The following is a 26,942-nucleotide window of genomic DNA, read 5'->3' as shown; positions in this document are numbered from 1 at the left end:
TAGCTCCTATTCAACAGAGGAGAGACCCAGAGACAGAACAAGTAATTGTGTCATCTCTGCCAGGAAATGGCAAATCCAAGACTTAAACCCAAGGCCTAAAGTCCAAATCCAACTTTGGTACTCTATTGCCTCTCTGTTCTGGGGGCAGAAAAGCATTCTTTGGTGTTTTGGAGCAGCAGAAGTGACATGATCACACAGTATCTGTTTCTTGAGAAGCGTAAGATAAACCAAGAGATAAAGAGACTGACAGCCCTTCCATAGGCGGGCTAGGATTTCTTAACATGGATAGATGGTTTTAGGATAAATTACAACCTCACCTAGGCCAGGATTTCTCAATCTTGTTATTTTGACATTTCAGACTTTAGTTTTTTACTATGGGGGGGTAGGGGGGAGCGCTGGGCATTATTGGCAGTTTGATGGCATCCCTGCCTCTGCCTGTCAGATGTTCATGGCACCCATCCTCCACTCCACCCCCACCATTGTGACAACCCCAGTGTTTCTAGACATTGCCAATTTCCCCTGGGCGGCAATATCGCCCCTGTTTGAGAACCACTGACCTAGCAGTCAATTTAGATTAGTTTACAGAAAAGCAATGGACCTTAAAGAACACATTGAGCATTTAGTGGGAAAATACCAACACTAGAATGCTGTTTCATCCTATGGGTTTGGGTTTCTTCCACTGACTGTGTGTAACCACCTCTAGTGATACTAAGCAGGATGGCCCTTAGGTAATTTGTTTGATGGGCATTGCATTTTAAACAATGGGTTTTTATTTTGTTCTATTTATGGTTATTTTATTCAATTATTTTTATTCAGCATCCAGCTTTATAAGTGTGTATAATCCTATTATGTTCTATTCCATTATGGGAGCTTCCAAATAGACGAGCATGTGGTAATAAAATTAAATAAACATCTTGGCTGCTGTGTCAGCCTCACACATTTTCTGACTTGGCTGGATTCAAGACTATATAGGGTGGGCAGTGGGATGGGAAGAGAAAGAAAATCAGTGAAAAGAAAGAGGAAGGTGAAGAAGAAGGAAGCACATAAGCACCTTCTCAGGCGGTAGGAAGAATTTGAATATAGTTGACAGGAACAATATCTGGTAGTGAGAATTAGGGCTGGATAACTTATCATCCACCCTCCTCCAACAAAATTCCATAATACTATTGCAAAAAGTCTCCTTCATGGTGCTTTGCATTAGCTATAGCAAATATTGGTCAAAAACATCCATGTTGTATATTCAGTATGAATAAAGTAAGCATAAATATGAATATGACTACAAATAGTAGTAGCAGGAACTGCAAAGTCACCTCCAAATACATTTAATGTGGCAACAGGCTTACACAATGAAGAGCAAAGAGTATAGGTTTCCTTCATTTTGGACTCACTTGGTTACTGGGTACAGTGGACAGGTCTGAGCAGGTTAGCTAGGTCTGAGTCTTTGTTTAGGATCTCTATGGAAACCAAAGCTTAAGGGAATTTCACATAAAGTTTTTGCCAAACACTGTGGACTTGTCACTCTCTTGGAGGGCCACTAACATCCCTTCTAGATGATTCACTGAAAATCAGCCAATTTCCTTTCCAAAGGCTTGTTAGGAGTACTAACCAGTATTGCTCTACAAAGGGGGGAATTTGAGGCATGTCTCTGGCAGTTATCCATTCAATGTGAAGACAGGGTTAACTGGGAAATTTTGTATGTGTGTGCAACCAGACATCACCTGCCTTCCCTCAGGGAGCTTGTGACAGCTGAGAAAATGTTTACAGAGCATTTCGAGCTCTCGCTGGGGGTGGCATAGTAGAAAGGCAAAGCCGTGATATGACACTCTCGTGTCTGTCAACTCTTATTATTAAGCAGAGGTTGACCCTGACTTGCTCTGAGTTTTAAGCTTGGAAAGTAATTATTAGGAGCCTCTGGTTCCATTTTTTTTTTAACTCACTCAGGAAAGACCGTGACTGCCTTTGTTGAAGAAAAAGCCTCCCAGAATTTATAATAGATTTTAAAAACCTAACTCTTTGTATAGTTTATTGTGAAAGACTAAGAGGTATACCCACTGAATGTGAAATATTCCACATGTTCAAAATGAAAGAGAAAAGTTGATATTTTTTTCTTCCAAATTAAATGCTTGAAATCTGGGATCATGGCATCTTTCGGCATTCCAAGCAAGTCTAGTTTCATCTATTCCTACTTGGGACCTTTGAAATTGAAGTCTATGGGATTGAAAGTTTTATCTGCTTTAAAAAAATTGGAATAAGTAATACCTAATCTCTAGTAAGTTTCCTGGCATACAACAAGTGTTCCATAAGTACCATTTTTAAAAATGGTTTTTGCAGAGCATAGGCCTTTTCTTTTAAAGTGAAGAAATAGTGATCCAAAAGTATCTGAGTATTATTTAGCTGGGGAAAATCTAGGCCACTTGACTGAATGCTTTTCCTTAAATTGCACATGATCTCACATTCCCAAAATATCAGGCTCAGAAAAGCTGTATAGGGCCATGTGTCAGTATATTCTCAGTCATATGTACTTAATGTTTATTTCTATTGACCACCAGAGCTCAAATGGGCCTTGGGTGACATTTTTCAACCTTTGTCTCTATGGAGGAGAAAACAGAGTCTATGGGGGTAAGGTGACTCACTCAAGGTCATGCTGTTCATTTCGTGAAGTGTTTAGAGAGAGCCCAGATCTTCTGACATCTAGCCCAGTGTGTTTACTCTTTACTATGCCAGGAATGCTGGATCCTAAGAGTTGTTCACCTTTAAACACTGTCGTCTTAGCTGGGCGTGGTGGTGCACACCTGTAATTCCAGGGACTCAGGTGGCTGAGGCAGGAGGATGGCAAGTCTGAGACCAGCTGCAGCAACTTAGCAAGGCCCTAAGCAACTTAGTGAGAACCCCACCTCAAATTAAAAAATAAAAAGGGCTGGAGATGTGGCTCAGTGGTTAAGCACCCCTAGGTTCAAAAACAAACAAACAAACAAATAAATGCTATCATCTTTCTGTATCCATGGGAGATTAGTTCCAGACCCCTGAGGATACGCAAATCCTTGGATACTTCAAGTTCCTTGCATAAAAGTAACATGGGATTTGCATATCACCCATGTGTGTTAAGTCATCTCTAGATTACTTATAATACCTGACTACAATGTAAATAGTTGTTATACTGAATTGTTTTCTGAATAAGGATAAGAAAAACATCTATACATATTCAGTATACAGAACTGTTTAGTTGAATCCTTGGATACAAAACTTGTGGGTAGAGAGGGGTGACTGTACTATCTCCAGTGAAGTTCCAGGGAAGGGTCACAAACATATTTGTAAAATTTAATAGTTTTATGTTGAATGTACAGTTTTCACATTGGCATTTCATTACACATTTTTATACTTTATATTGGTATGATTTTTAAAAGTTGTTTTTCTCATTCATTGTGAAAGTATTTATTGAGCGTTTGTGGTAGGCACTGAAAATAGTGGTGAACTACACAGATCAGATCCCTGTAGCAAATTTCAGTGCCCCACCCACATCCTTCTCCAAAAAGTATTCCTTCTCCAAAATGCTCAGGACCAGAAGTGTTAGGGATCTTTTAGATTTCAGATGCATATATTTATTATATATGTGTATATATATTATATATACACACCTTGGAGATGGGACCAAGTCTAAACACAAAATTTATTTTTATGCTTCATATACATCTTCTACACATAATTGAAAGGTAATTTTGTTCAAATACCTTTGGTGCACCTGCATTTTGACTGTAATCCTTTGCCACTGGATAATGCATTCATGATGGACTTCTTTCTCCTCCTGAGATCAGTTCTTTACATGTCTTCTAGTGTTTCTTGGGATGCCTAAGTCATCTTTCCTTGAAGCCTTGAGTCAGGGTCTGTTTCTAGGGCAAGCAGCTGAATGCAGCCACAGACTTCTTGGTGCTCAATTCTAGCAAAGGATGGAGTCAATAAACAAATCAAATAATTTGTATATTTATATGTTCTGAGAAGGATAAGGTGAAGTATAAAATTGAGTAGAAAGGGGCTCAGAAAGACTCTGATTAGTCTATCTACTATTTTCTTAGATACTTGACCTGAAACCCAAAAGCTGAGAAAGGGGATAAAAGGTTAGAAAAGAAGATTCAGGGAAAATGCAATGAAAACTAGAAAATGAATGGGATAGGAAAGAGGTAGCTGTGGCTGTTTCATGGGGAATCAGGCAGGGAATGGTGTGACATGGTCAGTTGTCCAAGTCATGCAAGACTCTATAGTGATGATAAGAAGTTTATAGAAAACGCAACAAGAAACCTTTAAAGGATTTTAAGCATAGGGATGCAATAATCTGATTTATATTTTAAAACAATTGCTCTGGCAACTCTGTGGGAAAGAGATGTGATGGGGTGGGGGGCGGACAAGGAAGAAACAGGGAGGAATCTAGGTGAGAAATAACGATTGCTTCTCAGCACCCAAGCTCAACTGTTGATAGAGAACAATATTAAACAGAATATAAACACAGAGTACACATGCAGTTATATATTTGTACAACTACCTTTATGTATTTTGATAGTTCAAAATTCAGATGAAATCTGTGTATTTTATCTCTAGAAAAATGTTCATATGTATAGAAACACAATTTTGAATTCATAATTTGATGGCAGTGTGTTGAGTAGTCATGGTCAACTCAAGGTCATATACATGATATCTATGTCTATCTATATGTATTATTTAGGGTAAGTTCCCTACCATAGTAAATTAAGTCCCAGCATGCACAATGGTCCAAACCAATAGTTTACTTCTTGCATATGGATAAAAGTTGGACAACAAGTCTCTCATATCACTGACCTAAAATAATAACTTTTAAGTTATGTTCTAATCAGTCCATACTCATAATGATACTGAGAGAATTAGTTATTCTTTAGAACAGCCATATTCTATCTTCAGATCATAACTTCCAAATCTGTCCAGGTGTTGTCTTCATTCTGGCCAGATTGAGGGGGAGGAGGCTCGGGCAGTACACACAGGAAGTCATGACAGGCTGGACTGGTCTCCTTTGCTCTGCTCACCCTCCACCAGCTAGTATTTAGTTGTGTGGTTGCAACTAGAAGGGAGGCTGAGGAATGTAGTCTAGCTGTAGGCCAGGAAAATATATTATTTCAATGTGTAGCTAGCAGTTTCAGCTGTAATACACACATTTCTTTGTCACATAGGAGCTGTTAATATTAATATTTTTTAAAGAACGATGGAATTAAGTTGCATTGGAAGTTTGAGAAAAGCAAAGGGAGGAAGTCAGATAAAGGTTGGTGGGGAAGAACCAACCTAATGTTGTGATTTCTAGAACCAGTTTAACTCAAAACAAGCCCTCTTCTTAGGCTAGAGAGATAGAACTTTCTTTTATAAAAGTTATGTCCTTAAGTAACAGATTAAAAATTGAAATGGAAACTTGGCCCCAATCTACACAGTTCTGTGGCCTAAGGAGCTGGAATTAATTTGAAACTAACAATTACTCATTCCGATTATGTGTCAGTGGGGAAAGGGGAAGATTATAGTGTCAACAAGGCGATCCTTTGCATTCATTTCTCCTCCACTCCAATGACCAGTCATTCCAGTTTTTTTAAGTAACAGTCAATCAACTCAAGCACTCCAAGAGTCCATTCTGGGCTCTACCCTGGTTCAAGCTCTCCCTTCAGCAAAGCAGTTCAGAGTGTCCCAGTGTCCTCTAGGGAGTAGGTGTGGCCATAAGAAGTTGGAGGTGAAGCATGTTTCTGCTAGTGAATCATTTTTTGCCCATTTGCTTCTGTCACAAAGTTAGAGACACTTTTCTGGGGGGAGGGGTACAGGTTGGTACATTTTATCTTAATAAAGAAATCACATTTGAGTATGCAGCAAGTTTTAATTTCTTCAGAGTTAAAAGGAATGAAAGCTGACTTTTTTTATTCTCCACATACTAAAGTGATATGTCTGTAACTTAAGAAAAAAAAATCTGGAAACTTCATCTTCTTGAGATTAGAGCTTCAAAATATCATGTTTAATGTTTGTGTGGCTCAGCACCTATAGGGAAGGTCAGGTTTTTTCCATTTTGCCTGTTTCTGGCCGCTTCCTCTGATTCTCTTGCTTCCATCATAAATATTTCTTTTCAACTCCCTAAATTCTGTTTCCTCTGAGAGACATTTGAAAAGCAATTTTTTTTCACTATATATTTTACTTAGTTTCACTTTCATCTTAGAGTTGTTAACGTGCTAGTGTGCCCCCCACCCATTCCTCTTCCTCAGTCAGGAAAAATATTGAGCTTTTTAAAAAAAGAGATGAATTTAATTGGTTAATTTAATAATTTAGAATCTTTGTAGTTCGAGTTACCAGAAAGGCGGGGATTCTTTAAGCTCACTGCAACTACATTTGCTATTGAAAGAGCCCTTTATTTGCTGTGAATAAAGTGTCTCTTATTAAGAAGAAAATAAAAGAAAGTTTGGCAGGATTCTACTCCCAATGGGGGCAACATCACAGGAAATTGAGAAATTGTTTCTTTTTGGCCTTGTGGGAAAATTTTGCTGATGAAATTTAGTATTAAGGTTTTAAGACTACAGCTTCGATGTATCAAGAAAGAGCTGTTGAGTGACTAGCAGCTTCTAATTTGACCCTTCTACATCTGACCTGTTGAATTTTTCATGTGCTCTGAGGAATGTCCAGAAAATAGTATTCTTTTCTATGAAATGACCCTGCTCCTTTTTTAAAAAAAGAGAACTTAGCTATACTTCAGCAACTAAGGAATAATTTTAGCAAAAGTTGGCCTCAATTAGGTGCTCCTTCATTCATGTCTGTCAAAAAAAAAAAAAAAAGGTGTTTAATGTACCCAAACAAGAAATGAATTCTAGGAACACAATCTACTTTTATGCTCTAATTCACCTCTGGGCTCTAGAACTGGGGAAAATCCACTTTGGGCATTAAACTGGTATTCCGATCTCCAGGCCATCTTGCTAATCTGACCACCCATCTCAGGCCACAATTTTCTCATGCCTTAATTTCTCTCAAAACCTCATAACCAGTCTCTTGCCCTTAGTTTTTCTCTCCTATAACCCTGATTCTGCCCTGAAGCCAAAGCAATTTTTCCTAAATTAATCTTGATTTCCTGGCCTAAGACTGGATGGGGCTTTTGTGTGCCTCCAAATCACAGTTTTCCCTATGAAATGCAAACTCTTGACTTGGCCCTTGCTTGTGTTTCCCAGTTTTTTCCTCTCCAGCTGCATCAGGCCCTTGATGCATTCACCACATCCCACTTGAGCCATAACTGGACTACTCACAGGGTATACAGGTACCACTTGATTTACAAAGGGGTTATGTCCTTTCGACTTAAAATGGTTTTAAGTTGAAAGCCATTTTAAGTTGAAAACATCGTACATGAAAGTTGCACTTACACAACTAACCTACTCAACATCATAGCTTAGCCTCATCTACCTCATATTACCTCAAACATGCTAATGGCTGGACAAAACCATCTAGCTATACTTCAGCAACTAAGGAATAAGAACTATTTTTTCATAAGATATTGTCTCATCTAAAATATTGAAGAAGTGATGGGATATGAAACCACAAGATACAATATCCAAAAATACCTGCTGGCAGCACTGTGCACTGTAGAGCACCAGCTGTTTTCTCCTGTGTTCACCTGGCTAACCAGGAGCTGTGGCCCACTGCTGTTGCCCAGCATCTCCACTGAGCGTTGTACAACACATCACTGGCCTGACAAGAGATCCATATTCAATATTTGAAGTATAGTTTCTTCTGAATGAATATCACTTTCATATACCACAGTAAAAATTGAACCATCAAGAGTGGAGAACTCTCTACTTCCTCCTTTCTGCTCTTTCCCATTCTTGGTGAATCCTGATGTTCCCCAGAAGTTATAGGACTAGCTTTTGAGTGCCCACCTGTCCTCTTGGTTGGAATAGATGCTCCTCTTCTGAGCTTGCACACCCCCTGGATATAGTTCTCAGATGGCTTATCTTCCCCCAAAAGTCATTGGAGGCAGGCCCTGTAGCTTGTTTCCCTTTGAATCTTCTGCTCTGTCTGTTGAATAAATAAATGGAGTGAATAACTACTTAGGGTGTTTTTCTATGTATAAAGTTAACCCTAATTATAATACTGTAAAATTTGGTTAATTTTGGCTACTCTGGAGCACTGGAAAAGCAACTAAGAAAAATTGAAAAAGCCCTTGATCTGGCATCAGAAGACTGAGCTCAGTCACTACAAGCTGATCTTTGCTAAGTATAACAGCCTTTCTGAGTCTCAGTTCCTAGTTGATGAGCACAGGATACTTTATTATCCAGTGTGGCTGAGGACCAAGGGAGAAGGGTCTGGGGTGGATAGGGGTACTAGGTATATTGTAATGGCTGCATAAATGAGAAGAATTCTTGGGCTTTTCTTATCTGCAGTTGTCTTTTCTCCACCCATGCAAAACACCAGCTGAGAGAGGTGGGTGTGAATGGTTTCAAGGAAAACATACGAGAGGTGAATATTTGTCAAGTCTCTACTCAGTTAGGTGGAGCCATACCAATGCAGAGTAGAAATAGGAAAAGACTCACCCTTAGCTCAAAAATATACCTCTACTCTCTCACGCACTGTTGGTGAAAATGAGACCTGATACAAAGCCACTTTAGCAATAATATTCATCCCTTTGAATGCTTATTCCATCTCTAGGATTTATCCTACTGGAATAATTTTTGAGAATGGGTGGGGACCACTTTAGATGTGTAAGATGTTCATTGCATGTTTGTTTATTATAATGAATGAAAATACTCTGAAATAGGCAGCCAGGGTGGGATTGCTATTGGCTTTCAGCGGGTCTTCAGTAAAATGGAAGATAACTTTGAAAAAAGTACTCATGTAATAAAAACAATCTTAAAAGATTTCAATCTTCTGGATATGGTGCACACTTGTAATTCCAGAGACTCAGGGAGTTAAGGCAGGAGAATCACAGGTAGAAATCCAGCCTCAGCAATTTAGGGAGGCCCTGCCTTAACATAAAAAATAAAAAGGGCTGGAAATGTAGCTCAATGGTAGAATGCTCCTGGGTTCAACCCACAGTTCCATAGTAATTATAATAAATTAATAAAAGTAACAATTTATTGTTGTTTTTATTATTTTATTAATATTTATTAATGTAATGGTAAATAATAATAATTACTATTATCAATTCAATCTATGGGTTAATTTTCAAAATGTAAGTTAAATAAATGTAGAAAACCAGAGTGCAATGGGAAGGTACACCCCATTTTGAACAGGGTTAGTTGTCAGTAACAAATCCATAGGCACCACCCTATAAAGCTAAACTCAGCTCCAGTGAAAAAAGTTCACGGGCTTCTGTGCAAAGAAATCTTTGTCTGGTTTTGGACTGAGGCCAGGCCTTCATCTGGTCCTTCAAAACCTGGAAGGAAGCTTTCAGAGGAACATCAATCAAGAGCAAAAATAAGGTTTGAGGTTGGAGAGCTGAAGTTGTAGGAAACCAGGAAAGCAAAGCTGAAACTTCCTCTTGAAAAATAAAAAATAGTAATAATCATGACAGTGACTCTGTAAAACAATTTGAAGTGTGTAAGGAGTTTTTACGCACATTGTTTGACTTCAACTGGTTCTCTTCTACCTAGCCTATTATCCTAACTGCCTGTAAAGTCCCTGCAGAGCCCAAGAGCTTTACATAGTTACTTATTTGGGCTGCATCCTCTTCACCTACCTCATACCCAGGGATTTCCCTGCTGTGCAGAAGTAGCTTCAAACCCAGTGGAAATTACCTGAAAGGGAACAGCTATGCTCAAGAAAGAGCTATCTCAGTGGGCTTTATCACTGGAGAGCTTCCAGACATCTAGGGGTCTTCCACATGCTTCCTGGGGCCTTGTCTTGTAAGAGGCATGGACCTGCTGCCCGCTGCTGTCTTGCAGCAAGTCAGGAATGGGAATTCATGTAGAATTAAGACCCACTCTTCTTCCTGAATCCTCATCCAGCCCATGTGTCAGTTCTCCTGTGGGATTTTGTGTTCTTTTTTTTTTTTTTCTGTCTGTCTCAGCTTCAGAAAGGCTCTGTTTTCTCTCATTATTTTCCCACTTCACCGCGGCTCAGAACCATAGTGCATTTGTCAAATGCGTGGTGTGCCTTCACTCCCTCAGCTTTCCTGTTGGATGATTCAATACTAAGCAGTGATCTCTCCACTTGGGGAGAAGAAAGAAAGTGAGAAAGAAAGAAAACAGCTCAGAGCTGTGGACCCTGGGTTTGGGCTATTTTTCTTGAAGACAAACTGCCGTCTCTTATCTGATTTGAACTTCCACATTCTCAAAATGAGAAATGAATCTTTACACAAAAATCCAAGGGTTAGTTTTCAGGTGTTTGAGAGGAATCCTTGGTCCCTAGTGTTTTACGTTTGGGGCGGGAAGGGTAGTTTTTTGACTAAGGACAGCGACTGTCTCTGGTTTACACTTCTCTTTCGAAGTTTATTTTTTGTTTTGTTGTGGTTTTCAGATTTCTCATGGTTTGGATTTGGGAAAGTAAAATCAAGACAAGGTGTTGGTAAGTAGTCACTCCTTCTTTGGATAAGTAATGAGTTTATGTTGTTTAATTCAGATGAAACTTCTTGGATCTTGTTTATATTCATTGGCCTTCCACTTTTCTGTGTTCCTGGTTTCTGATTTCTTGAAGAAGGAGGTCCAGAAGTTTTCCAGAAAAGGCATTACTTTTGCTAATAGAGTAAATGGTTTTGCATTTTTGTAGCTGACTTGTTCTTTGTCCTGTGGGGATATGTCAACTGCTATCCCAGTTCTAAGTTGTGATGCATTTTTCAGAAGGGTAGCATCATAAAACACAACTGCATTATGGCTCACAGTGCGTAATTAGCTGACTAGTCAAGCCAGGACAAGTTTGGTTCTTAATTTTTTTCCATCGGCCAAGATGTAAGAGAGTTCTGAATTGGTAAATCAGCTCTTCGTTTATGACCATTTCTCTTTCAAAACAGATTTTCATGTCCAGACGCTGCGATTTGTGCTTGATTGCATTCTAGTCCTAGTATTCAGACTGTGTGCTGACAATGGAAAAGCAGGGTTTGTAGCTTACAGAGTGAATACAGATGATGATTTCAATCATTAGGATTGAAATCAGGTGTGATCTCCTGGGACTTCCAAATTTCTCAGTCTTTTCTATGGGTACAGAGACAACCAAGGAAAATTGCATAGAAGGCATAAAAACATTGACTGTTTTATATCATTCATGTGAATTTCCAAGATCTGACCATCACAGACAGATTCTATTTGTTGGCATTTCTTCTGGTAGCAAGGTTGGCTATAGTAGAATTGCAGAGTTGGGGAAGTGTATGGTTATCAGGGAGCCACCGAATTCTGGCCATCTGTCTTATAGTTGTTTATCCTATGCATATAAAGGAGTCCGTTTTCTGACCGTGGGCTGTTAAAAAGTCTCTAACAGTGTCTACCCAGTGATCCACAAATTAAAAGTAGGCTGAGCCCAAGCTGAGGCAGAAGGGGCCTGGAGGGGGGAAAGTCATCCTGACCCTTAGTAGCCCCACACATTCTAAGGGAAAAGCTCTTAACAATCAAACAGAAAGTAGAGATGTGACAATGTTGGAACATCAAGCTCAATCAGCTCAGGACTTCTAGGAAGCTCTCCTGGGGCAAAATCCAGACATAGCCAATCACAGTGACTTTTCTAAGACATATTTTTTTTTCTATTTCTTACATACATGACTATAGTGGAGTGCATTACAATCATAATTATCCATTCACAGCACAATTTTTCTTAACTCTGTATATAAAGTATGTTCATGCCAAATTATGCCATTATACATGAGCTCTCATTTTTATTATTTTTGCATTACAATTCTTAATACACCTTTATACCACAATTTATCATATATCATATCAGTTGACACCAAATTCACATCTTCATACATGTATTTTGTATAATGATGAGGGTCTCCTTTCACCATCCATGCTATTCCCCTTCTCCCTCCCTTTCCCTCCCACCCCTATTCCCTATCTAGAGGTAATCTTCCTCCCACGCTCTCCCTCCCTACCCCATTTTGAGTCACCCCCCTTAGACATTCGGCATTTGTTTTTTTTTTTTTGGGGGGGGTGGCTAACTTCACTTAGCATAATCTGCTCTAATGCCATCCATTTCCCTGCAAATGCCATGATCTTATTCTTTTTTTAGTGCCGAGTAATATTCCATTGTGTATAAATGCCACTTTTTTTTTATCCATTCATCCATTGAATGACATCTAGGTTAGCTCCACAGTTTAGCTCTTGTGAATTGTGCTGCTATAAACATTGATTGGCTGTGTCCCTGTAGTATCCTGTTTTTAGGTCCTATAATTTTTTAAGATTCCCCATTTTAGGATTTTGTGTCACATGTGTGTTGTGTGTTGTGTGTGAGAAGTACTCCCAGGAAAGTGTTGTACAATAATGTCTTCCTTTTACTAAAGGAAGTAAATTTTTACTAAATAGCACATCACTGAAACCACTTAAATATTTTTCAGACCAGTTTACATTGCAGAAGGGTGTTTGTCCTCAGAAAGCTTTAAAAATATGGTTTCACCCATTTTAAGTTATAGCTGAGAGCATTCTTCAGACTGCTGCAGCTACAGACCATCAGAAGTTTTATTATTATTCAGGCATCATGAGGCCAACTGATTAGGAGACAATTGCAATTGAAAAGACAGTTTGATGCTCACAGTTCCCAAGAGAGACAGACCACGCCACAGATGGCTGCACAGGGAAGCTCTGGGGTCAATCAGAGGCAGAGGGAGTGAGGGGAAAACATGGCCAAAAGCCCTTATTGTGGTTTTCATGGGAAGAGACAGGTGAGTAAACTGATTTAGGATTGGCTAGTTTGAGTACAAATTTCAGTGGTTTCTGAGTCATAGGGACTGTTGAGTTTTCTGATACCTACCTTGTCCTGGTGTCATTGGGACAGGTAGTCAGTGGCCTGGAGTGTAAGAGCCAGATAAGGAAGGTGGTTGGGGGTATAGACTCTGCATTGGCTGATTTGTATATGAAAGATGCACTTACCGGAAAGATAGTTACTATCTCTAGCAACAGGCGAACCCAGGTGGTCGGGGGAGGCAGAACCTCCAATGTAAACAGGGCCCCAGACATCAGAGCATCAGAATCTGAAAAATAAAAAGGAATTGTTATTACAACTACTCAAGAGTGACAATATCTCCCCTCATCTAGAAGCCATCTTTGGTATTGAGAGAAGGAAACTCTTTGCCTAATTGACCTTCCTCCAATTGGTTTTCTTTTTTTTTTTAAATTAAATTATTTGTTTATTCTAATTTGTTATACACGATGGCAGAATGCAATTCATTTCATATTACACATATAGAACACAATTTTTCAAGTCACTGGTTGTACACAAAGTATTTTCACACCCTTTGTGTCTTCATACATGTACTTAGGGTACTGATGTCTAACTTATTCCACTGTTTTTCTTACTCCCATGCCCCCTCCCTTCTTCTTCCTCCCCTTTGTCCTATCTAAAGTTCCTCCATTCCTCCCATGCTCTCCACCCATCGCCATTAAGAGTTGGTATCCTCATATCAAAGAAAACATTCAGCCTTTGCTTTTTGGGGGGGTTGGTTTACTTCATTTAATATTATATTCTCCAACTCTATCCATTTACCTGCAAATGCCATGATGTTATTCTCTTTTAATGTGAGTAATATTCCATTGTGTATATATACCAAAGTTTCCCTATCCATTCATCTACTGAAGGGCATCTGTATTGATTCCACAGTTTAGCTATTGTGAATCATGCTGCTATAAACACTGATGTGGCTGCATCACTGTAGTGTGCTATTTTTAAGTCCTTTGGGTATAAACAGAGGAGTGGGATAGCTGGGTCAAATGGTGGTTCCATTCCAAGTTTTCCAAGGAATCTCCATAATGTTTTCCAGATTGGTTGTACCAATTTTCAGTCCCACCAGCAATGTATGAGTGCCTTTTCCCCACATCCTCACCAACACTTATTGTTGTTTGTATTTTTGATAGCTGCCATTCTGAGTGGAGTCAGGTGAAATCTTAGAGTAGTTTTGATTTGCATTTCTCTAATTGCTAAAGATGTTAAATATTTTTTCATATATTTGTTGATTGATTGTATATGCTCTTCTGAGAAGTATCTGTTCAGTTCCTTGGCCCATTTATTGATTGGATTATTTGGTAGTTTTGTGTGTGTGTGTGTGTGTGTTTTTTTTGTGTGTGTGTGTGTTAAGGTTTTTGAGTGCTTTACATATCCTAGAGATTAGTGCTCTATCTGATGTACTTGTGGTAAAGGTTTGATCCCATTCTGTAGGCTCTCTATTCACCTCACTGATTGTTTCTTTTGCTGAGAAGAAGATTTTTAGCTTGAATCCATCCCATTTATTTATTCTTGGCTTTAATTCTTGTGCTATAGGAGTCTTATTAAGGAAGGTGGGGCCTAATCCCACATGATGGAGATTTGGATATACTTTTTTTTCCCATTAGGCGCAAGGTCTCTGGTTTAATTCCTAGGTCCTTAATCCACTTTGAGTTGAGTTTTGTGGATGGTGAGAGATAGAGGTTTTATCTTGTTACATGCGGATTTCCAGGTTTCCTAGCACCATATGTTGAAGAGGCTATCTTTTCTCCAATATATGTTTTTGGTGCCTTTGTCTAATATGAGGTAACTGTAATTATGTGGGTTTGCCTCTGTGTCTTCTATTTTGTACCACTGATCTACTGGTCTATTTTGGTGCCAATACCATGCTGTTTTTGTTACTAATGCTCTGTAGTATAGTTTACGGTCTGGAATAATAATGCCACCAGTTTCACTCTTCTTGGTAAGGATTGCTTTGGCTATTCTGAGTTTCTTATTTTTCCTGATGTATTTCATGATTTTTTCTCTAATTTCTATGAGGAATGTCATTGGGATTTTGATTTGGATTGCATTGAATCTGTATAGAGCTTTTGGCAGTATGTCATTTTGACAATATTAATTCTGCCTATCCAAGGATAAGGTAGATCTTTCCATCTTCTAAGGTCTTCTCAATTTCTTTCTTTAGTGTTTGGTAATTTTCGTTGTAGAGTTCTTTCTCCTCTTTCATTAATTCCCAATTTTTTTGAGGCTATTGTAAATGGGGTAGTTTTCCTAGTTTCTCTTTCTGAGGATTTGTCACTGATGTACAGAAATACCTCTGGTTTACGGGTGTTGTTTTTAATGTCCTGCTACTTTGCTGAATTCATTTATTAGTTCTAGAATATTTCTGGTGGAAGTTTTTAGGTCTTCTAGGTATAGAATCACATTGTCAGCAAATAGTGATAATTTGAGTTCTTCTTTTCCTATCCGTATCCCTTTAATTTCTTTTGTCTGTTTAATTGCTCTGGCTAGAGTTTCTAGAACTATGTTAAATAAGAAGTGGTGAAAGAGGGCATCCCTGTCTTGTTCCACTTTTTGGAGGGAGTGCTTTCAATTTTTTCTCCATTTAGAATGATGTTGGCCTGGGGCTTAGCACAGATAGCTTTTACAATATTGAGATATGTTCCTGATATCCCTAGTTTTTCTAGTGTTTTGAACATGAAGGAGTGCTATATTTTGTCAGATGCTTTATCTGCATCTATTGAGATGATTGTATGATTTTTATCTTGGAATCTATTGATATGATAAGTTACATTTATTGATTTTTGTATGTTGTACCAATCTTGCATCCCTGGGATGAACCCTACTTAATCGTGGTACAATATCTTTTTGATATGTTTTTGTATTTGATTTGCCAGAATTTTATTGAGAATTTTTGCATCTATATTCATAGAGATATTTGTCTGGAGTTTTCTTTCTTTGATGTGTCTTTGTCTGACTTTGGAATCAAGGTGATATTGGCTTCATAGAATGTGTTTGGAAGTGTTCCCTCCTTTTCTATTTCATGAAATAGTTTGAGGAGTGTTGTGTTAGTTCTTCTTTAAAAGTTTTGTAGAACTCAGCTGTGTATCCTTCTGGACCTGGGCTTTTCTTGGTTGGTAGACTTCTGATGGTGTCCTCTATTTTGTTGCTTGAAATTAATCTGTTTAAATTGTGTATATCATCCTGATTTAGTTTAGGCATATCATATGACTCTAGAAATTTGTTGATGCCTTCGATATTTTTTATTTTTTTGGAATACAGATTTTCAAAATAATTTCTAATTATGTTCTGTATTTTTGTAGTGTCCATGCTGATTTCCTTTTTCATCACAGATGTTGGTAGTTTCAGTTTTCTCTCTCCTCTTTATTAGCATGGCTAATGATTTATCAACTTTATTTATTTTTACAAAGAACCAACTTTTTGTTTTGTCAGTTTTTTCTTTTTCAATTTCATTGATTTCAACTCTGATTTTAATTATTTCCTTTCTTTACTACTTTGGACATTGATTTGTTCTTCTTTTTCTAGGGCTTTGAGATGTAATGTTAGGTCATTTATTTGTTGACTTTTTCTTCTTTGAAGGAATTAACTCCATGCAATGAACTTTTCTCTTAGAACTACCTTAGTAGTGTATCAGAGACTTTGATATGTTGTATCAGTATTTTCTTTTACCTCTAAGAATTTTTAATCTTTTCCTTGATATCATTTGTAACCCATTGTTCATTCAATAGCATATTATTTAGTCTTCAGGTATTGGAATATCTTTTATTTTTTATTTTATTATTGATTTCTAATTTCATTCCATTGTGGTCTGATAGAATGCAGGATAGTATCTCTAATTTTTTTGTATTTACTAAGAGTTTCTTTGTGGAATAATAAATGGTCTATTTTAGAGAAGGATCCATGTACTGCTGAGAAGAAAGTGTATTCGCTCATTGATGGATAATATACTCTCTCTATATTATATATATATATATATAGTCTAAGTTATTGACTGTATTATTGAGTTCTATAGTTTCTTTGTTCAGCTTTTGTTTGGAAGATCTGTGCAGTGGTGAAAGAGGTGTGTTAAAGTCACCCAGAATTATTGTGTTGTGGTCTGTTTGACTCTTGAACTTGAGAAGAGTTTGATTGATGAATGTAGATGCTCCATTGTTTGGGGCATATGTATTTATAACTGTTATGTCTTGTTGATGTTTGGTTCCCTTAAGCAGTATGAAATGAGCATCTTTATCCCTTTTGATTAACTTTGGCTTGAAATCTACTTTATTTGATATGAGTATGGAAACTCCTGCTTGTTTACGCAGACCATGTGAAAGGTATATTTTATCCAAACCTTTCACCTTCAGTCGTGAATGTCTTTTCCTATGAGATGAGTCTCTTAAAGCAGCATATTGTTGGGTCTTTTTTAATCCAATGTACCAGCCTATGTCTTTTGATTGGTGAGTTCAGGCCATTAACATTCAGGATTATTAGTGAGACATGATTTGTTATTTCTGGTCATTTTGTTTATTTTTGATATTTAACTTGACTTGGTTTCTCCTTTGGTTGGCTTTTCCTTTATTGTAGTTCTTCCCTTTGGAGATTTCATTGTTGTTTTTCATTTCCTCTTAATGGAATATTTTGTCAAGAATGTTCTGTACTGCAGGCTTTCTTGCTGTAAATTCTTTTAGCTTTTTTTTATCATGGAAGGTTTTTATTTTGTCATCAAATCTGAAGCTTAATTTTGCTGGATATAAGATTCTTGGTTGGCATCCATCATCTTTTTTTTAAATTTTTTTATTGTTGGTTGTTCAAAACATTACATAGTTCTTGATATATCATATTTCACACTTTGATTCAAGTGGGTTATGAACTCCCATTTTTACCCCGTATATAGATTGCAGAATCACATCAGTTACACATCCATTGATTTACATGTTGCCATACTAGTGTCTGTTGTATTCTGCTGCCTTTCCTATCCTCTACTATCCCCCTCCCCTCCCCTCCCCTCCCCTCTTCTCTCTCTACCCCCTTTACTGTCATTCATTTCTCCCCCTTGTATTATTTTTCCCTTTCCCCTCACTTCCTCTTGTATGTAATTTTGTATAACCCTGAGGGTCTCCTTCCATTTCCATGCAATTTCCCTTCTCTCTCCCTTTCCCTCCCACCTCTCATCCCTGTTTAATGTTAATCTTCTTCTCATGCTCTTCGTCCCTACTCTGTTCTTAGTTACTCTCCTTATATCAAAGAAGACATTTGGCATTTGTTTTTTTAGGGATTGGCTAGCTTCACTTAGCATAATCTGCTCTAATGCCATCCATTTCCCTGCAAATTCTATGATTTTGTCATTTTTTAATGCAGAGTAATACTCCATTGTGTATAAATGCCACTTTTTTTTATCCATTTGTCTATTGAAGGGCATCTAGGTTGGTTCCACAGTCTTGCTATTGTGAATTGTGCTGCTATGAACATCGATGTAGCAGTGTCCCTGTAGCATGCTCTTCTTAGGTCTTTAGGGAATATACTGAGAAGGGGAATAGCTGGGTCAAATGGTGGTTCCATTCCCAGCTTTCCAAGAAATCTCCATACTGCTCTCCAAATTGGCTGCACCAATTTGCAGTCCCACCAGCAATGTACAAGTGTACCCTTTTCCCCACATCCTCGCCAGCACTTGTTGTTGTTTGACTTCATAATGGCTGCCAATCTTACTGGAGTGAGATGGTATCTTAGGGGGCATCCATCATCTTTTAGAGCTTGGTATATGTTGTTCCAGGATCTCCTGGCTTTGAGGGTCTAAGTTGAAAAATCTACTGAGATCCATATTGGTCTTCCCTTATAAGTAATATAATTTTTCTCTCTTGTGGCCTTTAAAATTCTATCCTTATTCTGTATGCTAGACATTTTCATTATAATGTGTCTTGGTGTAGATCTGTTATAATTTTGTACATTTGGTGTCCTATAAGCCTCTTGTATTTGATTTTCCAATTCATTCTTCATGCTTGGGAAATTTTGTGATATTATTTCATTGAAAAGATTATGCTTTCTTTTGGTTTGAATCTCTGAATCTTTTTCTATCCCAATAAATCTTAAATTTTGTCTATTGATGGTATTCCATAATTCTTGGATGTTCTGTTTATGGTTTCTTACAATCTTCACTGTGAGGTCAACTTTATTTTCAAGATGTTTATTTTGTCTTCATTGTCTGAAGTCCTGTTTTCCAAGTGATCTAGTCTGTTGGTGGTGCTTTCTATTGAGCTTTTTTATTTGGCTTATTGTTTCTTTAATTTCAAGGATTTCTGTTTGTTTGTTTTTTTCAGAATCTCTATCTCTTTCTTGAAGTTATCTCTTTCAACTTGTATTTGTTCTCTTATTTCTTCTTTGGAGTGATCTATTTTTGCCTGTATCTGCTTATTTAGGTAATAATTTCCATATTATTTTAGTAATGTATATTCTGAACTCCTTCTCTGACATTTCATCTATTGCACTATCTATGGATTCTATTATTGTAGTATCTTGGTTTGTTTGGGGCATATTCCTCCTTTTTTTTAAATAATGTCTATGTGTTTTCCTCTCTTGCAGTGTAGATCCAAGGTATTAGAGCTTCTGCCCTATTGTCTTATAGTGTCTCTACAGGTTACCAATACCTCACCTTTAAAGGGGAGATCAATATGACAGCACTCAGTGTACCCAACATGCAGTCATATATCAGTTAGCTTCATTTTTACATTAACAGTTTTGTCACTATAATCAGAAATGATGAGTTTAGTTATCTTCTACCATATAGTCAATAAGTTTGTGTAATAGTTTACAGTTTCTAATGGTAGAAAGAGGGGATGGGGGTTGGCTGAGATGTTTATGAGGTAGGATGTGAGATTATAGAGGTATTGGATTATATGACTAGTGAAAGGGTCATCATAAAAGTTGGCTGTTAGTAGGAGAAAAAAGAGAGAGGCAACCCCATGCAAGACTCCCTGTTACCTCAGCAACAGAATAACTATAAGCACCCCTAGTAGAGATACCTCTGGTGCAGCCAGGCTCACAGGGACCGTGGTGATGTCTTACCAGGTCCTTATTTTTGTCCCTTAATAGAAGTGGCGGTATCCCAGTTTTGTGGCAGTGGCAGTCTGTAGCCTCTGTGTACCCTGATATTGGGTTGTGGAGCCACACTTTGGTGAAGAAGGAACCCCAGCATGGGTGCCTTTCTCTCTCCACGTGGGCGTGGGGCGGGCCTCTCCCCGGGTTACCAGGCTGCGCTGACATTTCTTTAATTTTGTCACTGGAAAATAAGTTTATATTAGGCTTAGAAATATCTGAAAAGTCACATGTGAAGGATACATTACCAAGCATCTCAGATAAGAGAAAAAAAATGCTTCTTTGCACCTAAGATGTATTAAAAAAAAATGGGCTAAAAATGTTTCCAGGTGTAACTCATATTTGTCAGTTCAGTCATTAGAACTATCCAAACTCAAGTATGCACATACCCAGCAATTTAAAACTTTATATTAATATTATAAGACTTTTTTTTCAAGTTCTCATATGAATTTTTTGTAACATGCTGCGATGTGCCTCTGACTCTTCTGACTTTTCTTGGTGTCTGCTCAAATACATGCACAGACACACAAAGACACATCCTGTGATATGCACAGACAGGCAGCTGTCAAATTATATAGACATTCATTGTCCCCATGGAGAGCTTTTTCCCCCTCCCAACTTTGCTATGCTCTGCATTCCATTATTTCAAAATGTTCATAGAAAAATGGGCTTAATTCTTGCAACCTTGCCAGCCAAATCAATCTCCAGGTTTTGGAACATCAATAATGAAGGAAACAGCACTTGAATTAATATGTTACTTGATGAATTGCTGAGGTTTGTGTTGCTCTGATTTGTCAACACTGACTTTCTGCAAAGTGAAAAGGCTTTTGAAAAATTACCTTGATGTTTTATACCACTTCTATGTTTAATTGCTTAATCCCCACCCCCAAACTAGAGCCCATTCCCTTGCAATATATTACATGAGTTGAGTTCGGGGTTTTAATTGGAAACGTCAGGAGATGTGTCCTTGAATGGAGAAAGTGAAGCCGAGAGCAAGTCCCTTGTTTGGACTCAGATGAGGGCTTCATTGTGTATTTGCAGGTAATTCAGAGCCTGAATTCCTGGAGGAATTTCAAAATTGTCTTCTAGGTATTAACCTCCTCAAAAAATGATTGAAAGCTACTATAATGTTCATATCCTGACCTGGGCCAGAGAAGAAATCAACTGGGGTCAATATATTTTTAATCACTGCTGGGGCTCCAACAGGAAATATTGCTGGCCTTCTGACAACCTGTGACATTTTTTGAAAATGACCACTCCTGCATTTCTTAGGGTAAAGGTGAAACCAGGAATCTGTTGAGAAATGTGCGGCCTTGACTGCAACTCCTCTGTGGGAGCTCCCTGAGTTGCATGCTTTGGTAACCTTACAGAAGGGAGCAGCTACTCTGGGGAGTAATCGAGGGAACGAGTGACAGAACGGTTCTATGGACAACATGCAGAAACATTAGCCGAATGCATCTCCATTTCCCAATGCCAGCTAGAATCTGGATGATTGAGGCCTGTTAAAAAGCAGACCTTAAAACAGGGATGGTCAGGGAGGTTAGAAACAACTTGTCTTTATAGCTATTCTTGGCAGGATTTTTGCTCTTTGCTGACTTAGGTTAGCAAGGCACAAGATGAGCACAACATGTGGGCTTGCCTTGGCTTTGATTGTTCTGTGCCTTCTAAATTGGCTGTGTGAGGACTTGTTTGCAGAATTAAGCCAGAGTATATCATTAAAGGCAACTTAAATGCACATCCCATTGAGAGAATACTTTAAAAATTACCTATAATAGCAGTTGGCTTCCTCCTGCATAGTTTGTTTAAGACATAACTAGCTGGGGAATGTCCAATTGTTATCACTACAAACTGTGATAATCCCCCTATGAGGAGGAAACACAGATCTCGGAGGTTGTGGGATGGATTATCATTATATTGCATAGGGGATTCACAACTGTACCAAAGCCCCTGACAAAACAATGTTTGTTTTTAGAACAGCTAAGCTTTTCACTGGAATAATTATGTGTGAAGGAAAAGGTAGAGCATACAGGAAGGTGCACCCTGGGGGTTGGGGGTGGGGGCAGGTTTGGTTGAAACACATTTTCTTGCATAGCAAATAATAATTCAGACTTTCTCTTCCTGAATGTGGCATTTGCCTTGGCTGGGTATTTGATTTTGCTTATCTTTGCTCTCCTCCTTTCTTGGGGCTTATGTCAGTAGCTGTGGCCAGTGCTCTGCTTCCACAGGACATTAGACTCATTTTGTACACTTCAGACTGTGTATAATTTAGGTCTAAGAGGCTTTGTCTACTTCCTACCTATGGAGTACCCATCATGAATGATTGTAACTGTTTTGAAGACTTCACATTGACCTTTATCTCTGAAAATTTATTTTTGGTTGCAAGCAGTTTGAGTTTACTGGTCAATGGATAAATTGTTTAGATAAGATATAGTAAATACATATACATCCTGAGGTTTTGGACTAAAAGTTTAAGTCTTGTATGAAAAATGCTATGATTATCTCTTTAAAACAATGGGCACCCAAGTAATTATGAATAATCTTAAAACTAAAGGCAAAGTAGATAACTTCACCATGGGATTGATCCATTATTATTATCAAGGTATTTTGTAGACTAAAATGGTGCAGGCAGTCACAGAATATAAAGGCAATAGGAACTTAATGGTAAGATAGTCCCATGCAATTCTAGTCTTCCAGTTAAAGTTTACTTATGAATACCAAATATTAATTCATAGTAATGGAGCATGTTCAAATTTATAATGCATTTTCATGTCATTAGTCTCAGTCAAGTATCATAAAATAACAAGCAGATATTATTTTGCAGGCTTCACAAATGTAAGCAGATGCACAAAGAAGGTAGGTGACTAGTTCAAGGAGTAGAGATGGGAAACTCAGATATCCAAACTCCCAGCACAACTTTCAGTGCCATGTGAAGTGAATCATGGCTTCTCACTGGGAGTTTCAGTAATAGAGTATTCTGAAGATACTCACAGAACAGAGAAAAGCTGCATACTGAATTACAGGAGAAGTAAGTGAAGAAATTGAAACCCTCATACATTGATAGTGGGAACATAAAATGGTGCAGCCACTTTGAAAAACATTTTGTTAGTTCTTCCAAATATTAAACATAGAGCTTCCATATGACCAACCAATTCTACTCAAGAGAAATAAAAACATGTGTCCAACACAAATCATCACATGATGTTCATAGCAGCACTATTCCTAATAGCCAAATAATCCAAATAGCTCAAATGTCCTTTTATGGATGGATGGATGGATAAAAAACTTTTTTCATAAAATGGAATATTACTCAGCAATAAAAAGGAAGGAAGTACTGACACACAATATACTGTGGATGAATCTTAAAAAATGTTATACTAGGGCTGGAATATAGCTCAGTGGCAGAGCACTTTTCCTAGCATGCTCAAGACTGCGTTCCAGGGACTGAGGATGTGGCTCAGTAGTAGAGCACTTGCCTACCATGCTCAATGCTCTGGGTTTCATCCCCAGCACCACAGAAAACAAAAAGCCAGAAAAACAAAATAAGGAAAGAAATGACATAAAGACTTCAGATATCCCCATTCTCTTATTTTAAAAAGTGGTATACTACATAAGAGAAGTCAGATACAAAAGATCTCATTTACATGAAATGCCAAAGTATGTAAATCCAGAGATGGAAAGTAAATTTGTACATGCCTAGGAATGGGAATGGGAGAATAGGGGGAAAGGGCTAATTAGGGTGATGAAAATGTCCCCAAATTAGATTATAGTAATGATTGTACAACTCTGTGAACTTGAAATGGATATTGAATGTATATGAATTATTGCTCCATTGAAGTCATTGAATTACAGGACAATATGTTTATCTTTCCAACTCCAGGCCCAGCTTCAGTTATCAGCAATGATGATGACTCTGCCAGCCCCCTCCATCACATCTCCAATGGGAGTAACACTCCATCCTCTTCAGAAGGTGGCCCTGATGCCGTCATTATTGGAATGACCAAGATCCCTGTCATTGAAAATCCCCAGTACTTTGGCATCACCAACAGCCAGCTCAAGCCAGACACATGTAAGTACAGCTGTTTGTACTTATTGGCCTATTTGCAAGAAGTGTGTTTATCAGAGTTCCCGATAATGCAGATGGAGGGGTGGGGCTGGTGAAATGTCAGGATTCTTGCAGACTTTGGCCTGTGGACTAGATCCTTTAGTTTGTTGGCTACAGAATTCCTAAGGTGTGTCTCCTGCTGGAACAGTGGGCAGATAACAACTTCTATTGGAATCCATTTTCCAAAACCATTTGTCAGTATGAAGTTGGAATTGAGGCATGCTTATCTTGAAAGGGATAGAGACAGAAACCAGAAGTATCATTAGAATGCACATATTTCAGTTATAGATGACAGGTAATTGATGTAATTTAAATCTGGCTTATTGAAAGTAATTAAAACATGCACATGAGGTAGTTGGGGCAGTACTGTATTGCACACAGGTGGTATCAATTTGGGTCATTGTGTATTCTTTGTTCAGTACTAGTTTCCAGCATGAGGCCTTTTGTGATGCCATGAAAGGAAAGAGACATTGCAGCAGATGATATGCATGTGAAGTAGGCTGACTTTTATTTTTCAGAGCTAGATTAACCCATTACCCTCCATTGGCAAGCTTGGTATTTTTTCAGAGCCCCTTATCCTATCTTCTGAGCCACTGGCCAAATATAAAGTAAAATAAGGCAGGAACACAGCTTTAAAGACAACAACAACAAAAATAAAACCACAGTGGAAAAACAGGCTTTTGCCATTATAACTGCAGGCCTTCTTCATATACTATCAAGGGTCCACAAGGAACCACAAGGGATTGGATGGCCCAGATCCCAGGGATTCCATGGCACTGAATGGGTATCTTCTATTTGAATGTCCTTATTTTGTCTTAAATGTTACTCTTCTGCCCTGCCTCCAAGGTAAAGTAGGAGTATTGTAAAGTAGGCTTTGGGACTGACTCTGTGCTGAAAACCCTCATGGGATGAAGACATTTGGCAACAAATCCCAAATATGTGTGTATATAAGAATGCACATGTAGTTTCTTCCTATTCATTCCCATTTATCCCAGGGTATATTTAAAATTGGATTCCGGGTTAGAAAGAATAGCATTAAAAGCTTGTAATGTGTGATATTAGGTCCTACCATAGTTTTTAGATAAATCTGTAATTACAAGACAAATATAAAACTGTGTCAAGAATATTGAGCTTCTTGAACTTAAAGGTATTATTTGAAATCAAGTTGTTATTAATCCTAATATTGTCAATATGGTGTGATCAAGGTGAGTGGAAGCATTGCTTAAAGTGAGCATTCTTTGATGATGTAAGCATCCTCCAAATGTCCTTGAAATGTCCTGCATACTTAATAGCAAATATGGAAGAAGACAAAGCAGAATGCTTTGATTTAATTATGATTTAATTATTCTTATGATTTAATTATTCTCCTTAGGAATAGAGTATTATGATGCCCCTGTCCCAGCCAGGAACAGACTATGTGATGTCCTTCAATTAGCCCGAAGCTGTATTACAATTGAAGTTAACTAAAATTAACATGTCCTCAAAGTTTGCTTTCACTTTCATTGGAGGAAAGATAATGCTAAATAATCAAGTAGATAACATCATTCCAACACGTTCAATAAGAGAAAATTAATGTATTAGCAAGAAAGTAAGAAAGCAAAAAAAAGTAGCAGGTGAGATTCCCAGGAGGAAAGGGGGCGAGATGGCTGCTGAGTCTGTGGTCCCACCAGAGGTGCTTTCTTCCTTTAGAAATCCTAAAAGGAAGTTTCTTCTTTACAATGTCTTCTTGGGTCCTTGACCCAACCAACCATTCCTGGATTAATATCCTCATTACTTCTTATCTGATACCAGAAGAAATTTTTATATATATATATCTCATATTCTTTTCAAAGAGGTAGGAATGAAGAAGAAATTTACCTTTCTCCTTTTCCTTTTACCCTTCCGTAAATGTCATTCTTTACTCTATACTTTTTTTTTTTTCATTTATCTTCAATGTACCTGTTGCCTGTTGTTCTGAGGAGGACCACCTTGTGCACGTGTTTTTGGAGTCTTGCATGGGCTAGTCTATAAGCTTCTGGGAAGCAGCTACTTTATCTGTGGAAGCATTCTTTCATAGCATGTAACATTCTGTGCCTTTGATTGTGGCCAGAGGTTGACCAGAGGTGGCAATCCAGTACTCAGATACTAATCACTAGCCAACTTCTAACAAGTAAACATGACTCACAGCCCTTTCCTTTGGCTTTATTCCTAGCAAACTTCCCCACACAGTAGTTTATTTATTAAACATGCTTTTAACAACGCATCACCCAATTTAAACTGATTTAGAGAACTTTGTTTTAGCAGAAATCAACTTTTAACAAAAAGAATTCTTTCTGTACATATGCTCATAGTCATCCAGAAATTAAAACACTGTAAAATGCATGGACTGGTAATGCAGAGGGATCTGTTGCTATTGGTCCATGAAATTTTGAGAGTTTAGCTTTCATTTAGGTGATTCTTATTGAATATTTTAAATCAATTAACTTCTAAATAACTCCCAAGAGAGACTCTTCCAAGAAGTTGCACAGATGATATCTGAAAAAAAAAAAAAAAAGATATCAAGAGACAGTTTAGAACCTTTCTCATGTCATGTGGATAGTATATCACCTTCATCCTTGTCGATCTATCAGAGGTTTGGGCCACAAACCAGCAATTTACATCTCTTTCCCAAAGCTATAAGTAATTCCAATATATTGACTTTAGAATATATGCCTGATCTCCAGCATATGCTTTATGATCTCTGGCTCATTTCACTAAATTATAAGAATCTAATTTAGATGCTGAATTTCCATTGGATAAATAGCTATTGATTACCTATAATACTTTTATACTATTAGGAACTAGAGATTCAGTCATTAATGATGGCACATTCCCTGTCCTCAGGGAATGTCACTGTAGAGGT

At 37.9% G+C, this 26,942-nt stretch overlaps 1 protein-coding gene across 3 annotated transcripts in view; it reads left to right on the top strand.

Moving 5' to 3' along the window:
* Positions 1 to 26,942, top strand: part of Ntrk2 (neurotrophic receptor tyrosine kinase 2) — a 347,633-nt gene that overhangs the window by 172,362 nt on the left and 148,329 nt on the right. For 2 of the 3 annotated variants that reach the window (XM_034635215.2, XM_027920581.3), the window contains one exon: positions 23,837 to 24,025. In XM_034635215.2, the coding sequence (XP_034491106.1) occupies positions 23,837 to 24,025 (189 nt within the window). Of the gene's footprint in view, positions 1 to 10,485; positions 10,534 to 23,836; positions 24,026 to 26,942 lie in introns of all 3 variants that reach the window. The other variant, XM_027920580.3, reaches the window with a different exon arrangement.

Source organism: Marmota flaviventris, chromosome 13 (assembly GCF_047511675.1).
Source record: "Marmota flaviventris isolate mMarFla1 chromosome 13, mMarFla1.hap1, whole genome shotgun sequence".
Taxonomy (NCBI): Eukaryota; Metazoa; Chordata; class Mammalia; order Rodentia; family Sciuridae; genus Marmota; species Marmota flaviventris.
Note: the sequence above shows the minus strand (reverse complement) of the source record. Positions and strands in the feature narration are given on the sequence as shown.